Below are 15,428 nucleotides of genomic sequence, written 5' to 3'. Positions count from 1 at the left end.
AAACGACCTCGCAACCCGAAGTCATGTAGGTCTCTTAAAATACCATATTTCCAGGTTGTGTGATATGCTTTTTCTAGATAAAAAAAGATAGACACAGCACGTTGTTTATTAATTAGTGCATTTTTAACAAATGATTCTAAACGCACTAAGTGATTGAAAGTACTTCTGTTTTTACGGAAACCACACTGTATATCAGTTATAAGGTTATTTGTTTCCAAGTACCAAACTAGTCGATTATTTATCATGCGTTCCATGGTCTTGCAAACACAGCTAGTTAATGAAATCGGACGATAATTGGATGGATCCGTATGATCATATAATTAGGTTTGTGTACTACTATGGCGCCACACCATGAGGGAGGAAAGTTACCCGATGTCCAAATATCATCAAAAATATTGAGAAGAGTTTCTAGGCAGGATTCTGGTAAGTGCTTCAGGAGTTGATAATGTATGTTATCAGCTCCAGTAGCAGTGTCATGAGCTTGATCAAGAGCAGTATGGAGTTCATGAATAGAAAACGTTTCATTATAATCTTCCCCATTATCAGAATTGAAATTAATAGTTTTCTTTTCTTCTTGTTTTTGATATTGCTGGAATTTTGGTACATAATTTGAAGAGGAAGAGTGTTTAGCAAGGGTTTCACCTACTTTATTAGCAATATCTGATTTATCAGTAAGCAATTGATCTCCATGTTTAAGATGATGGACAGTAGATTTAGTACATTTACCTTTGATTTTCTGGACCATGTTCCATACCTTGGACATGGGTGTCCGAGAATTTATTTTGGACACATAATTTTGCCAAGATTGGCGTTTGTTTTGTTTAAAAGTACGCCACGCTTTAGCATTTAAAATTTTAAATTTATTTAAATTATGTACCATAGGATGGCGACGGAAATAATGTTCTGCCTTTTTCCTTGCCTTCCTAGCTTGTTTTTACTCATCATTGAACCATGGTTTTCTTATGTGTGGAACTACAGAGGAATTTGGTATACACTCATCAGCTATGGAATTCAGTTCATCAGAAAAACATTTAATAGCATCAGGAATGTCAATAAAACGTTCGGGTTTAAGTTTTTCAGCTCACAGTGTTTCATATAAAGCCCAAGTTAGCCTTTTTAAAATTCTGCCTTGATGATGGAGGAACATCAGATGGAGTTACAGCTTTTAATATAGTAGGAAAATGGTCACTTCCGCAAAGGTCATCATGGACTGACCATTTGAATTCATTTAATAGTTCTGAATTTGTAAGTGACAAGTCGAGAGCAGAATAAGTCCCTGTACCAGGGTGTAAATATGTGTTGGAACCATCATTATAAATACATAAATCATTGTCAGAACAAAAGTCCTCCAACAATTTACCCCTAGTGTTTGTATTTGCACTACCCCAGAGTGGGTTGTGGCCATTTAAATCTCCCATTATAATACAGGGCTTCGGGAGCTGATCATATACAGCTTGAAGATCGGTTTTGGCAAAAGCCGAAGATGGTGAAATATAAAGAGAGCATAGTATAAATGCTACATGTAAAGTAATTCTCACTGCAACAGCCTGCATATTAGTATTAAGTGAAACAGGGCTTTGAATAACGTTTTGTTTGACTAGAATGGATGATCCGCCAGTGGCCCTATCACCCAGAGGTGAAAAACAATGATATGCATTAAAATGACGAAGGTCAAATGTATCTGTTTTAAATGTGTCTCTTGGAGACATAACGCTGAAGGTGTGAAATCTCGGACTAATAGCTGTAATTCATGTAAATTAGTCCTCAATCCTCTGCAGTTCCATTGTACAATATTATTGGAATAAACTATCTTTTGGGGGGATTTTTTGGGGATCTATCCCGCACTCTTTTGGAGGGCGACAAGCTATGTGCCCTAGAATGGACATTTTCAGAAACTTCCATAGCTTCAAGAGACCCATATTTATTAAACAATTGAATTTTATTTTGTGACCCCTTAGGAGCTCTGCCACTTTGTTGTTTTGAAGCATCAGACTTAGGTTTGGGTTTAGTTTTAACAATTTGTTGTCTATCAGCTGTTGAATGAGACTCAGAGCGTGACTGTGAAGATGACTTATGATCAGAGGACTTTGATGTAGTAGGAAGTGATTCCTCAGTCAGGGATGATATAGCAGGGTATAAAACCTGTGGGGAGTCGGAACTGACCCAAGTCAAGGTAGTTTGGCATCCTGTGGATGATTGTTATTTTAGAGCTGGATTCAGATGATGATTTTGCCACTGTAGCATAACTTTCTAGAAGGTCAGATCTCTTCACCAGTTTCTTTGCCTCAGAAAAAGATATTTTGGGTGAACTTTATTTTCATATATTGGACACTGTTTTGACAAAGATGAATGGTCACCTGAGCAGTTTGTGACAATGACTTTAAAAAATGCACTATCTTCTGTTGTGTGTCTTCTCACCACAGTGAGCACACACAACAGACAATGTGCAGGTAGATACACCATGTCCATATTTCTGACATTTAAAACACCTGAGCGGGTTGGGGATGTAGGTTTCAACTTGGATATTGCAGTAACCCGCCTTTACTGATTTGGGAGCATTCGGCAATGAAAAAGAAAACAGATAGGTATTTGTTTGGATTGTTTCATTGTTTTTTTCGGGAGGAAAAGCGCTTCACATACAGCACACCTTGATCCTTCATTTCGCATGCTATATCAAGTTCAGACATGTCAGCAAACAACCAATCATGATCTCTGAAGATACCTTTACTTGTGTTCAAGGTCTTGTGAGCAGAGACCGTGACCGGAAAGCCCACAAAAGATTCAATGCTCATCAGATTGGTTGACTGCTGTTTCTTGCCACACTCAATTAGCAGTGCACCCGAACGCAGGCGTCTAATGTTCTTAACATCCCCAGCAATACCTTGAATGCCCTTAGATACTGCGAAAGGGTTCAACTTCAATGGTGTCTTGTCCGGAGTCTCAATAACGAGGAAACGTGGCCAATACTCAATCGATAGAGACGGTCTATGAGAAGTATCAACGGGATCAATTTCAAGTGGACGTTTGTTTTTTTTGGGGGGTATTTCATAAGCCATGATTGGTGTCATATGGTTCATCATCCAAGCTCCCCACCCACCACGGAGTATCACAAGGACAATGCTAAAGCAAGCGGGCCTCCAGCTTGCAGCACCAAGGATACGCGCATGATATACTCCAGCAGAAGAATTAAAAGATTAATAATTCTACCAGACTGGCCCATGAGCCAGCGCCTTCTGGCATAGGACTCTAGGCAAATTACAGAACAACATACTTCAAATTCAAAATGTTTTAGATTATAAAGCCAAGTCCAAATTTCCAACGATTCCAAATGATATATGTGCATTGATAAATATAATAATACCCCATGCACAGGGCTTGGCATGACCAGCTGATTGGTCGACTTGGGACTATTCGACCACCCGTCTAGGCAAAGTCAGGGCCGAAGTGGTGTATTGAGCAACAGGAACACGGTTGCAAGCTCCTATTGCCCTCAACCACCTGGATCCCTTCCTCCGCATTCACAGGGCCGCAACCCGTGGCAAACGGGTTGGTGGACCAACACCCACCATGAGGAGGTGGCTCGCCACGGGTGCCGGTTGTTGCACTGCTTGTCCTTTTTATCCCCCTCGCATGTAATAGTTGATGGACTGACTGTCCATCTGTCCATAATCATTTTGTTTCTGGAGCATAACTCAGAAACGGTAAAATATTTTTAGACCAAAATTGATACATATAATAATCTGAATCTATGGTTGTACCTTTTGTTACTTTCAGAGTTTTGGCATTTTAATTTTTTTGTTTTTCCATTGAATGTTTTGGTCTTGGTTTTGTTTTGGGTGGGTTTTGTTTCCGGAGCAGAAGTCAAAACTTTTGAATATCTTTCAGCAAAACTTGGTAGATATGTGTGGCAGACCCCTAAGTGTGGTGCCTTTTGCTATGTACAGGTTTTTGTGATTTATCATTTTCTGGGTTTCCATGGAAACGATTCAGACGTAGTCTCAAAATGGAGGGATTGGCTTTGTTTCCAGAGCAGAACTCAAAGACTGTTCAATATTTTTTTCTGCAAACTTTGGTACATATGTCAATCGGAACCCAAAGTGGTGCCTTTTGTTATTTACAGGTATTTGTGATTTGATTTTCTTTGTTTCCACGGAAACATCTCAAAATGGAGGAATGGGCTTTGTTTCCAGAGCACAACTATTTGATATCTTTCAGCAAAACAGCAGATATTTGAGGCAGACCACAAAGTGATGCCTTTTGCTGTTTACAATGTTTTGGCGTTTTTATTTTTACTGGTTTCCATGGAAACAATTCTGACTTAGGCTCAAAATGGAGGGTTAGGTTTCGTTACCGGAGCACAACTCGAAAACCATTTGATATCTTTCACCAGATCTTGGCAGATATGAGAGATCTTGAAGTGGTGCCTTTGGCTGTTCAGATATATGGCACATATATTTTTCATGAATTCCATGCAAACAATTCAAACTTAGTGTAAAAAGACATTAAGTAACCGTCAGATGATTTGTCCTTTCAAATATGTGGAGGCCAGGGTATGTCATCTTCTGATGACTCTTGGTTATACTGAAAAGGTGCAATGTGTGTTTGGTACCAGATGGAAGCCTTCAGTGGCAGTATATACTTAGCTCTGGTATTAGATTTTAACTTTCAAACATACTAATGAGATCAGATTTTTTGTTCAGTTCTTCCTGAGTCTGTATTTTGAAAATAAATGAATCACCTTTTCCTTTTCTTCCTCTGCAAGGTATTTCCTTTCTGTATTCCATTCTTCATCTGTCTCATACTCTGAGGATGATTCTCTCTCCCTATCCACTTCCTCAATGGCCTTGTTCTGAAAGGCAAATATGAAGTCATGATTCATGGACACTGGTACAGACTGAAAGTGTTTCATGTGTGATGATCAAACAATGAAAGAGGCACTCATCCAAAGTGATTGAAGTTCCAAGCCAACAATCTGAATTTATTGCTCAGCTGGTCAGTTAATAAATTTTTAATATGTACAGTTAGTGATTACACCACTCAGACTGGCCAACAAAGGTTCCCATGTATCTCTGGTCTGGAAAAAATACTCAACATTATAAAGCAATATTCAAGCTATATGGCGGAGGTTTGTAAGTTTGGACCAGACAATCCAGTGATCAACAACAGGAACATCGTTCTGCGCAACTGGTCAACCAAGTCAGTGAACCTGATCACCTTAATGGCCTATTACGACAAGCATGGGTTGCTCAAGGCCTATTCTACCCTGGGCAGCAAGAGGACTTATCAGCTGAGTTAAATTTTGTAGCCCATTAGTCATAAACTCATTCCTAATATGTCTAACAATCATTTTATGGTAATTAAGGTTCTAAGAGCAATTCATGCCTTGAAATGTGGTAAAGCAGTTGGTCCCAATGGTATCCCACCAAAATGTTAAAGTTTAAACATGTTACTTCCTTATCTCCTTACTGTTTTGAATAATATACTACAGAGTATGGGGACACCCTAAAATTTGATAGTCATACATAAACTTAGGGACGTCATTTGTACTCTAAGGTAGATGCAACACTGTGTGCTTAATCCGCACTTTAACTGACATGTTAGAACATGCAGTGAAGCAACAGATTCATTATTCAATTACTTTGAGTGAAATAAAACATTGTAAAGAACAGCGAAAACAAAGGGTACTGAAACACTCCAGCACAATCTTTGATTCCAATGCCCAAACACAACAGCCCAGTGCAAATGTTCAATGAACTTGTGGCAAATGGACACTTCCAGTGGCATGGAACCTGTCCCTCAATCTGTGAATGACACACGCAGACACCTGAAGATGGTAAGCAACATTTCTTTTGGATTCACCATGTTGTAACCATGCAATGGCCCTGGGTCTGTTTTCAATGCAACAGTATGAATGGTGGCATGATGAAGTTATGAGGTTTCAATACTGTCTGCAGCTCCTTTTAAAGTAAACTTTGCCACAAGCTGCATGGTAAGTCTGTCATTCACATGCACTAGGGTGTTGTGTCCAGGCATTGGATACAACCATGGTGCTGGTGTTTCAGTACCCTTATTTTTCTCTGTTTTCAACAATATTCCATTTCACTGAAACTAAACAAATATTGATCAAGATATTTTATTGGCTAAATCTTCCTTTAATCCTTTGACACACAATGTTTTGGGGTCATTTCAGGCCCTTCATCAAGTGAACTGATGCAAGTGGTCCTGTGCGTAGTGCCTAGGGCACCATCTGTTGAAGTTAAGCACCGTCGAGCTCGGACAGTCCTTGGATGGTTGGCCATATTTGGCAGTTCAACTCCTGAGAGTTTCTAGGACTTCTGTCCTGCCCCACAATGAAGCACATGGGAAACATGTGGTCTCACCTATATCAAGTGAGTTTGTTCAAATTTGCCTATGTTCACCCAGCAGAAAATGGGTACCCGGTGAGATAAAATCATGTGACTCTAACCTAGCGCCTAACAGGCAGCTTGTGTTATCCGGGGTAATAATAATGATGTTCAGTATGTTATGCGCTTAGGGCATGTCCCTTTATGATGTGGATGAGGTGCCATATAAAGACTCTTATTATTATTAATTACATACCTTGGAAAATTCATCGAACCAAGAAGACACCCAAGAAATATACTCCTTCTGCAGAGTGCTCCCTGCAAGCAAGGTCAAAATGCGCTTCAGTATTGGGTCCACAAACACAAGCTGTGGCGAGAGCCCGTTGCAGAACCTTCAACCCTCTTCGACAGCTCCAATCCAGCATTGCGCTCCAGCACAGCAGTATTGCGTGCTGCAGAAATGTCAGCCATCTTGTCTGCTATAGAGACACCTTTAAATCCAACTGTCTTGGACTTCTATGCCTGGGGAAACTCGGGCATGTGCAGAGCAAAACAATGATTCTGTTGGCTCATGTGGAGCAAACTGCAACGATGTTGTCCGCTTGTGTGGAGTGAAAAGCTACTTGGTTGGTCCACTTCTTGTATAGGCTGGACGACAAATACAACAAACTCAAGGAGGATGTAGAAAACTTTGTGAAGGAACAAGCAGAGACCAGTTTCTGATTTCCAAAAGGAGGGGCAGATGGTGCAATCAATCCAAAGATGGGCTAACACATCTGTCGATAGACAGATCCACAAGACGAAGACAGAAACGCCAAAACCAGTGTCTATGACCAAACCTGGGGACCCCTACTACAAGTATATGCAGTACAAAAAACAAGAGTTCTCAGAAGACGACACATCCTCACAGTCCCCACATGTTTGAAAGGACAAATCATCTGACGTTACTTGATGTTTTCTTAGATCAAGTTTGAATCATTTCCATGGAAATCATGAAAAATATAAAGGCCATATATCTGTAAACAGCAAAAGGCACCACTTCAAGATCTGTCTCATATCTGCCAAGATCTGTTAAAAGATATGAAATGGTTTTCATGTAGTGCTCTGGAAACGAAGCCCATCCTTTCATTTTGAGACTATGTCCGAATTGTTTGTATAGAAACCAGTTAACATAACAAGAGTCATCAGAAGATGACATATCCCACCAGCCCCCCACATATTTGAAAGAACAAATCATCTGAGAGTTACTTGATGTTTTCTTAGATTAAGTCCAAATTGTTTCCATGAAATCGAGAAACCAAGAAATGACAAAAACCTGTAAATAGCAAAAGGCACCATTTTAGCTTCTGACAGATATATCTACCAAGTTTTGCAGAAAAATATAGAACGGATTGTGAGTTCTGCTCCAGAAACAAAGCCCATCCCTCCATTTTGAGAAATAGTCTGAAACGTTTCCAGTGAAACTGGGAAAACAATAAATCACTAAAACCTGTAAGTAGCAAAAGGCACCACTTTGGGGTCTGCCACATATATCTACCAAGTTTTGCAGAAAAACATTCAATGGTTTTTGAGTTCTGCTCATCCCTCCACTGGACTACAACCAAAATGTTCCATGGAAAAAACAAAAAAAATAAAAATGCTACAACTGTGTAACTAGCAAAAGATACAACTATAGGTTGAGATTATTATATCTTTCAAGTTTGGTCTAAAAATATTGAACAAGCTCTGGAAACAAATGGATGGATGGATGGATGGATGGATGGATGGACGAGGCATCGGCTATATCCCCCCGCATTACATGCCAGGGGTATAAAAATGCCAAAGCTTCGTAAATTGCAAAAAAAACACCACCTTGTGGTCTGCCACACATATGTCAAGTTTTGCTGAAAGATTATATAGTTTGAGTTGTGCTCAGGAAACAAAACCCACGTCACTTTTCAGTCTAAGTTTGAAACGTTGCCAACCAAGAAAAGAACCCAGAAAAACCTGTACACAGCAAAAAGCGCCACTTTAGGTTCTGACTGATATATCTACCAACTTTCACAGAAAAATATTGAACAGTTTTTGAGTTATGCTCGGGAAACAAAGCAGACCTTGTCATTAGACTAACACCAAAACATTCCATGGAAAAACAAACGGATGAGGTGTCAACTATATCCCCCTGCATTACGTGCTAGGAGGGATAAAAAGAGTTTATTTAAAGGTCACATGCAACCAAAAAATCAAACATAATTAAAACACAATTATCACTTATTCAAGACATATAATATACATTGCTGCTTATAAAAATTCAAATAGACAAATTATAAGCGTACATTCGCTGTTCAAAAGTGCAATATTTTGTACTTGGGCTATCTGTTTATAAACATGTCATGTGTACAAGTATCACACCTGCCTAATTACATAATGTGGTAGAGACAGGACTCATATATCAATTTATTTTGTTTATGGCGTATAGTCTGATAGGTGTTAAGTTCAAATTGCACGTGGTCACTGATTGAAGCTGTGTATACTGTCTTTAGCAGACAGGCAGGCAGGCAGACAGTGACAGAGGCTGCAGCACAGCAGAGCTGTTGAAAAAATGTAGAATATTTAATTTCCTATCTGTTGCTATAAACATAACAGCAACTATCTCAGGGGTTTGAGAAATAGACACTGCTAAATTTTGTCCAAAACTTTTGTGTGCGTTGAAAAACAGCAAATTATTCCGTTTTTTATTTTGCACCAATAAAAGCACTCTGCTACGATTTTTTAAATTTGTCATCTTCAAGGAAGGTGAGCGAAGAAAATGCAGCTTGATATCTGAACGACATAAGTGTATATGAAATGGATTAATGTGCTAATACATGAAGTCATACGCACAAAATGAAAAATAACCCGTATTAAATGTCCAAAATCGATTTTCTTCTATGATGTCAAACGTCGCCAGAGGTCATGCATATATAAAGATAAGGGGCCATAACTCAGTTATGCTTCACATAAAGTCAATGTAACTCAGATCACATGGACAAAATTTGCTGTGGATACGGCAGTGTAATTTCGATATGTTTTGTTCACAGTGAACCAAACTATTCCAATACAAACTTCCTCAATGCGAGATGATGCCTTTTGGTAGTTTCACTATTTGTAAGAAGAGATGCCAATGAACTACTTGAGAGCAGGTAATACCGATTTGGATAGCCCTATCCAATACATAATTTAGTTCTTAGATTCCCATATTCTCCTGTTTGTGTACATATATTTTGGTTAACTTTGCATCATTAACAGAGTAGAAGACATCTTCAAACGTAATCAAATAACTGAACATTATCCGACATTTTAGTTGACATCATGACATGTTTTGTGCATTTTGTGATGTCTGAAAAAGACGACACTGGTGTGCTGATAAGTATATATCTAACCTAATTTCCACTCAGTGTGTAAAAAGATCTCGGCTTCTGTGTCAGAATTCAACACTTTTTAGACAAACCATAAAGTGAATGGCTTTACCACTGAAATAGTGTCCTGAATATATCAACAATTAGATGGTTTTACTAAGCATGTTATTTTGAGCAACACAAGCACCTGTCTGCCATCATTTCAGAGTAAATGAAAATTTCACAACACCTGAATATTCATTGAATATTCATTTATTATATAAACTTTTCTTCTTATGATTATGTAATTATTTCACGTCATAAGCGTGCAATGAAAGGTACAAAGAGATCCCTTTTTAGTATGGAACTATTAGAATATGGACGCAAGGTTTGTCCAAATTAAGGCATGCTCTGGTTCATACATTTCTAAACAATTTTCATACAAATATTGTTTGAGTTAGATATTCTGCCATCAAAATGTGTTTAAATCGAACTTCAATTGACTTTATTAACTAAAACAATGAATACTGAATCATAAAACGTTTGACAAACTTGCACCTGGTCAATCAATTTTCATAATTGTTTTCTCCATAAAAACAACACAAACCAATGCAATGAACAAGACTACCTTTAAGTATGTGTGCCTATACATTTCATAAAATGTACACATTTTCATTTATATTATCAGTTTTACTTATAAAGTTGAATCAAATTGTTGTTTATTAACCTGTTCATATGAAACTGCAATATTTGTCCCAACGTATCAAGTATTGTACATCACAGGAACTAAAGCACATGTTGCAGTAATGGCACCATGTGATCTTCTAACACACGTAGAGGCTTATAAAATATGGTATAGTACACTTACTGGGTAAATTTCCCATTTAAATATTATTCAAACAATCAAAAGCTTTCTAAGAATAAAAATGTATACCCTATATCCACATATGATATTTTGAACATGGATGTATGTAGATAATGAAATTAGTTTCATGGAAAAATATCTGAACGATATGTAAAATATACATCACAATACTGAAAGTGCAATCAGAATGATATGGCCATTGTGTTTACTCTTGTTCAACCGACCTTCACCTCAAAGAAATTACCTAATATGTGCAACAATGTTGATGTGTGACATCACTACCGATGACCGATTTCATTCAAAATAGCGGCTTCGCTGACAAGAGTACACAGATTTTCCGAGGACTATTTCCTTGATTCAGGGATCTTTTGTACATAAATGTGAGATGTAAGTTATCAGAATTATTCTGACCATCTGTGTATTGCTATATGTTTTTATCGTTTACATTGTAAGAAGAAGCCAGAAATGCTGATAAGTACTGTTGTCGTTCTGCGTGATTTTGTGTCGAACATGGCGTTACGCTGCACTAAAAGTTTGACAGTTTCTTATGAATTATCAAATGATTTCATTGTATATATTATTAATTTGCTATTTCTTGCTACGATACTCTTCCCCTGACTATTCTAAGCATATTGAGCCATTGTAAGCAATGATTAGACGGCTGGATGTTGGAATTTCCGAAAATGCCACAGTGTAAAATCAGAATTGTTCTTTGTTTACATTTCAAACAAGCGCTGTCTTTCGAGCACAGCATTCGTTTTCATGCCGAGTATCTTTCGTTTTGTTTTATCTAGATGTTGGTATCGATGACAAAGACCATTTGCAATTTGATTCTAAGATTGTTTGGGGAATTCAATGATGCATTTTTCGTGACTATGAAAAATACGCGATGTAATAGGCGTCTCAATACCGGCCTTTTTGAAACGTGATTTTGCAAACACTATCCAATATGGCAGAAAGCACGCTTCGGGGTTTTTTGTGTGTATTTTCGAAAACATCCCAACCGATTCTGGGTTCATCAGCGACATTCCAGAATTATTACTGGTTACATGAGAACTTGATCAGTGATTATTAATATGCTATTTTTGTTATTCAACAATCACAGTATCTAGCTGATTTTCACATTTCAAAACATACAGCAAATAACGCTCTGAATCGTGATTTTGTATACTGTGAAAAATGGCAACATTTACGATGAAGCCTATTTTCAAAGGCAGTTATAAGCACTTTAGCTTGGTCTGAGAAAATAGTGGATGGTATCAAGAAACAGGAAATTTTCCACAGAATTCAAAACTGACGTATATATATGTGTGTGGTATACTTAGAATTTTATTGGACTTCAAAGTGAGCTGTGAAGAGGAGGGACATATATGTCCCTGTGGCATCCAGGGAGTTAAACCTCAATGTGTCAGAAGATATGGTGAATTTACTAACATCACGCTATGTTTCTACCTTGCATTGTATATGTTTGTAACTATATGAAGTATGGAAATTGAGAGCCAACAAGTATTAAAGATCACATATACTCTAGGGGGTGCAAACACATAAATCACTCATTGGCATCGTTATAAACAAAACCCCATTAGGTGGTATAAACCTACATGTTATTTGTCATCATTCATTGGATGCTCAGTTAATAAATTTAAAAGAGGTATAATTAGTGGTAACACCACTTAGATTACTCGACATAGGCCCCCATTTGGCATTTCTCGTGTCTGGATTAATCAAAGGATTCACAGATAACACGCTTGATTGATTAATTACTTTTATGCAGATTAAAATGTGGATTTGTCAAAAGGTAGTGTTATATATATGTACATTTACTAACCTACACTGAATGCACTGTTGTGTCTAAAAACAACGCCCTTCTTTCAAAGGATTAACTGGCAATAAATTGATTAGTCAGCCAATAATGATCAATCAAACTACTTTTTGCATTTACTTGCCAAATGTGTTATCTTGGCTGACCAATGAGACTATATACCAATGTGAAAAACCTGAAATGATACATCACTTTCACATATTAGACTTTTACAAGACATCACTGGGAAATCTACAGATGAATGGTATATCACTTTTTTGTGGATATTAATGTTAATGGATACATTCCTCAAACAAGGTAATAGCATGACATTGCTCCTATAAACTTTAATTTGTTTTAATTTTAATATTTGCATATTGTTTTTATTAAGTTGTTGTAGCATTCAACAGAATCATTAATTCCGTCATGAAGTGTAATGATACAGACAAATTACACTGGGGCGTGAATACGAATTATGATTCACACTGGCAAAATTTAAAATGTCCAGATGTTACATTCCTGTTAAGCATTAGCTATGAGTATGAGCAGATGGCTTCATTTTAAGTTTCAAAATGCATACAAGCATATAATTATAAAGTAATTAGGATCAAAAGACCAAATACAAAGACTTACATTGACATGTGTCTACAAATTGGCGAGTAATTGTTCACAAACCAAATGAAGAAATTTATCATGCAGTATTTTCACTTCGACCCCTACCTAGCTTCCCTGGAAGTAGTACGTTAGAAGTTTTGTCATGCAAAATCCTTTTGGCAATGATTCAAATACATATGTAGCTATTAGTAGAAAGTAGTTCTGATTTTCTAACTTCATGAAAACTGACTAATCTCATTAATTCAAACGGACGTTAGCCCGTGACTTCATGATTTTAAAAAATGGCGGAGCCCTGCCTGAGGATAAACGCTATTTTATTTAAGATTGTTTTCACGGACTTACAAAATCAAAATTACTTTCTACTGGTCAGTAACATATGCATTTGATTGATGGACAATAGAATTTTGCATGACATTGCTTGTAACATAACCATTTCTCTCTTGGAAGTGAGGTGAGGCTCAATATAATATTACTTACAATAATATTGTCACTTCGACCACAACCTTGCTTCCAAAGAAGAAACCATTTGGTTCATGCACAATCCTTTTGGTCAGCAATGTGTACTAAGTAGTCTTGTCTTGATTTTAGTCCTCTATGAAAACAAAGCTCAATAGCATTTCCTATCCTAGAAGCGAGATAGGGGGCAAACCATCCGTTTTGGTATATACCACAGGCTTCCACAAGCTTGCTTCGCATACACAAACAACCCATGTAGCACAAACTACCGGTACGGGTTTTGGGTGGAAGCCTGTGCATACTGACACCATCACCCGACCCCATGGAGCAATTGAGAGCAACACAATAATTTGGCACGTCTTTGTTGACATTGAGAAATCAGCAAAATGATCAGCTTCCTATACATTTTCTATACGACTGACTGAAAATCGGTCCTCCTATGACGTCACTGCAGGGCTCTGGCAACAGTTACATAACCTGTCTATGGTTTCATTGGCAGGTGAGTGAAGAAAAAAGCTTTTCGGCAACTTTTAATCACTTGGTATGAATTAACAAGTTTTTATAAGAATGAGTTTGGTTTTTCACTTAAGACTGACCACAAGTCTTTTATATGCAATGGTTAAAAAGAGTACAAAATGTCAGTTTATTTGTTCTTGAAGAAGTCCTAGTTCTTGTAAATTAAAGCCTTTACATCAGCAGTATATTTCACTGTGAGAAATGAATCGCTCAATCAGTAGGATAAACCATCATGTGATAACTGTGTCCATGCTTCTCGTTTACCTGGCCGTTGACTGAGCTGTTGCTACACTTTTGTCACAAATCTTGCAGTATCGAACGAAAATAATGTTTGCTAAACAACTTTTATATTTTGTTAACAAAAAGTATAACAAAACTGTGCAGAGTTCATTTGTTTTTCCTATTTACTTTGGTGATTTACATATATAATTACAATAGACATTCCAGGAAGAGCAGTGGATATTTTCCCTGTAATAACAATTGGTTCTTGGCTTTGCTGGAAAGTCTTAAACTATAATTAGTTTCTGCAATATTGCATTCGTTAAGACTTAATGAGGCAGTGTTTTGTCCCACAACATTTGTGTAATTCTTTGCCACCTGATGCATACATGGTACTGTTGAGAAACTGAGGAACAGATTATTTGTTTTTGAGTTAGAGTGCAATTCATTACAGAGATTTTTACTCAAATGGACTGTCGGCCCACAAGCAATATTATCTGGTAAGTTTTTGTTCTCTTTACTGCCGTGACGGATTACCAGTCCCTGCAGCTGAACATAACCTTTAGTACTGGACAGGTAACATACACCTGGAACTCAACTAAGCACCCCCATGATAGTAGAGCAACTGTTAACCATCGTTAAACATGAATGATCTATTTGTATTACAACAAATCTCCAGTAGTCTAAAGAGGTGTTTCAGTTCCCATACAATCCACACTTTTCCCAAAATTCAGTTTCTCCGACATGCAATTTATGGGAATAAAAACAGACAAATTTGTCACTGTCCCCATTAATGAATACTGAAATGGCGGGGAGAAGACTTTCTGAAGCACTAAGTTGGCAAATTGTCGGCATGCATGCAACAGGCATGTCCTTCAAAGCTACTGGACGACAACTGGGCTAGAGTCACTCAGTCATTAGCCGACTTGTCCAAAAAGATCAGATGACAGGAGATGTGAGAGATTGTCCAAGGCATGAATAACCCAGGAAGATGACGCCCTGTGATGATCGCAGCCTGGCACAGGTGAGAACCCATTGCCACAAGTTTGGTTTTGAAGCACTTGTGGGTACCCAACAGACAAATTATCCACAAGAACCAACAGTGAGGACATGGAGAAGGGTCCACTGATCAGATGAGAGCAGGTTCCTCCTCCACGTTACATAAGGTCGAATATGAGTGTGGAGGCATAAAAACACTGCTTACATGCCCAGGAATATCCACCCTACTGTTCCTTATGGTGGAGGATCAGTTATGG

At 37.8% G+C, this 15,428-nt stretch overlaps 1 protein-coding gene across 3 annotated transcripts in view; it reads right to left on the bottom strand.

Moving 5' to 3' along the window:
• The window catches only part of LOC137296914 (RNA polymerase II-associated protein 3-like), a 166,732-nt gene that overhangs the window by 124,258 nt on the left and 27,046 nt on the right, over positions 1-15,428 (bottom strand). For all 3 annotated transcript variants that reach the window (XM_067828813.1, XM_067828811.1, XM_067828812.1), the window contains exon 3: positions 4,739-4,849. In XM_067828813.1, the coding sequence (XP_067684914.1) occupies positions 4,739-4,849 (111 nt within the window). The remainder of the gene's footprint in view (positions 1-4,738; positions 4,850-15,428) is intronic.

The sequence above is a fragment of the Haliotis asinina genome, chromosome 9 (assembly GCF_037392515.1).
Source record: "Haliotis asinina isolate JCU_RB_2024 chromosome 9, JCU_Hal_asi_v2, whole genome shotgun sequence".
Classification (NCBI taxonomy): Eukaryota; Metazoa; Mollusca; class Gastropoda; order Lepetellida; family Haliotidae; genus Haliotis; species Haliotis asinina.
The sequence above is the reverse complement of the archived record's forward strand: the minus strand, read 5'-3'. Positions and strand labels throughout refer to the sequence as shown.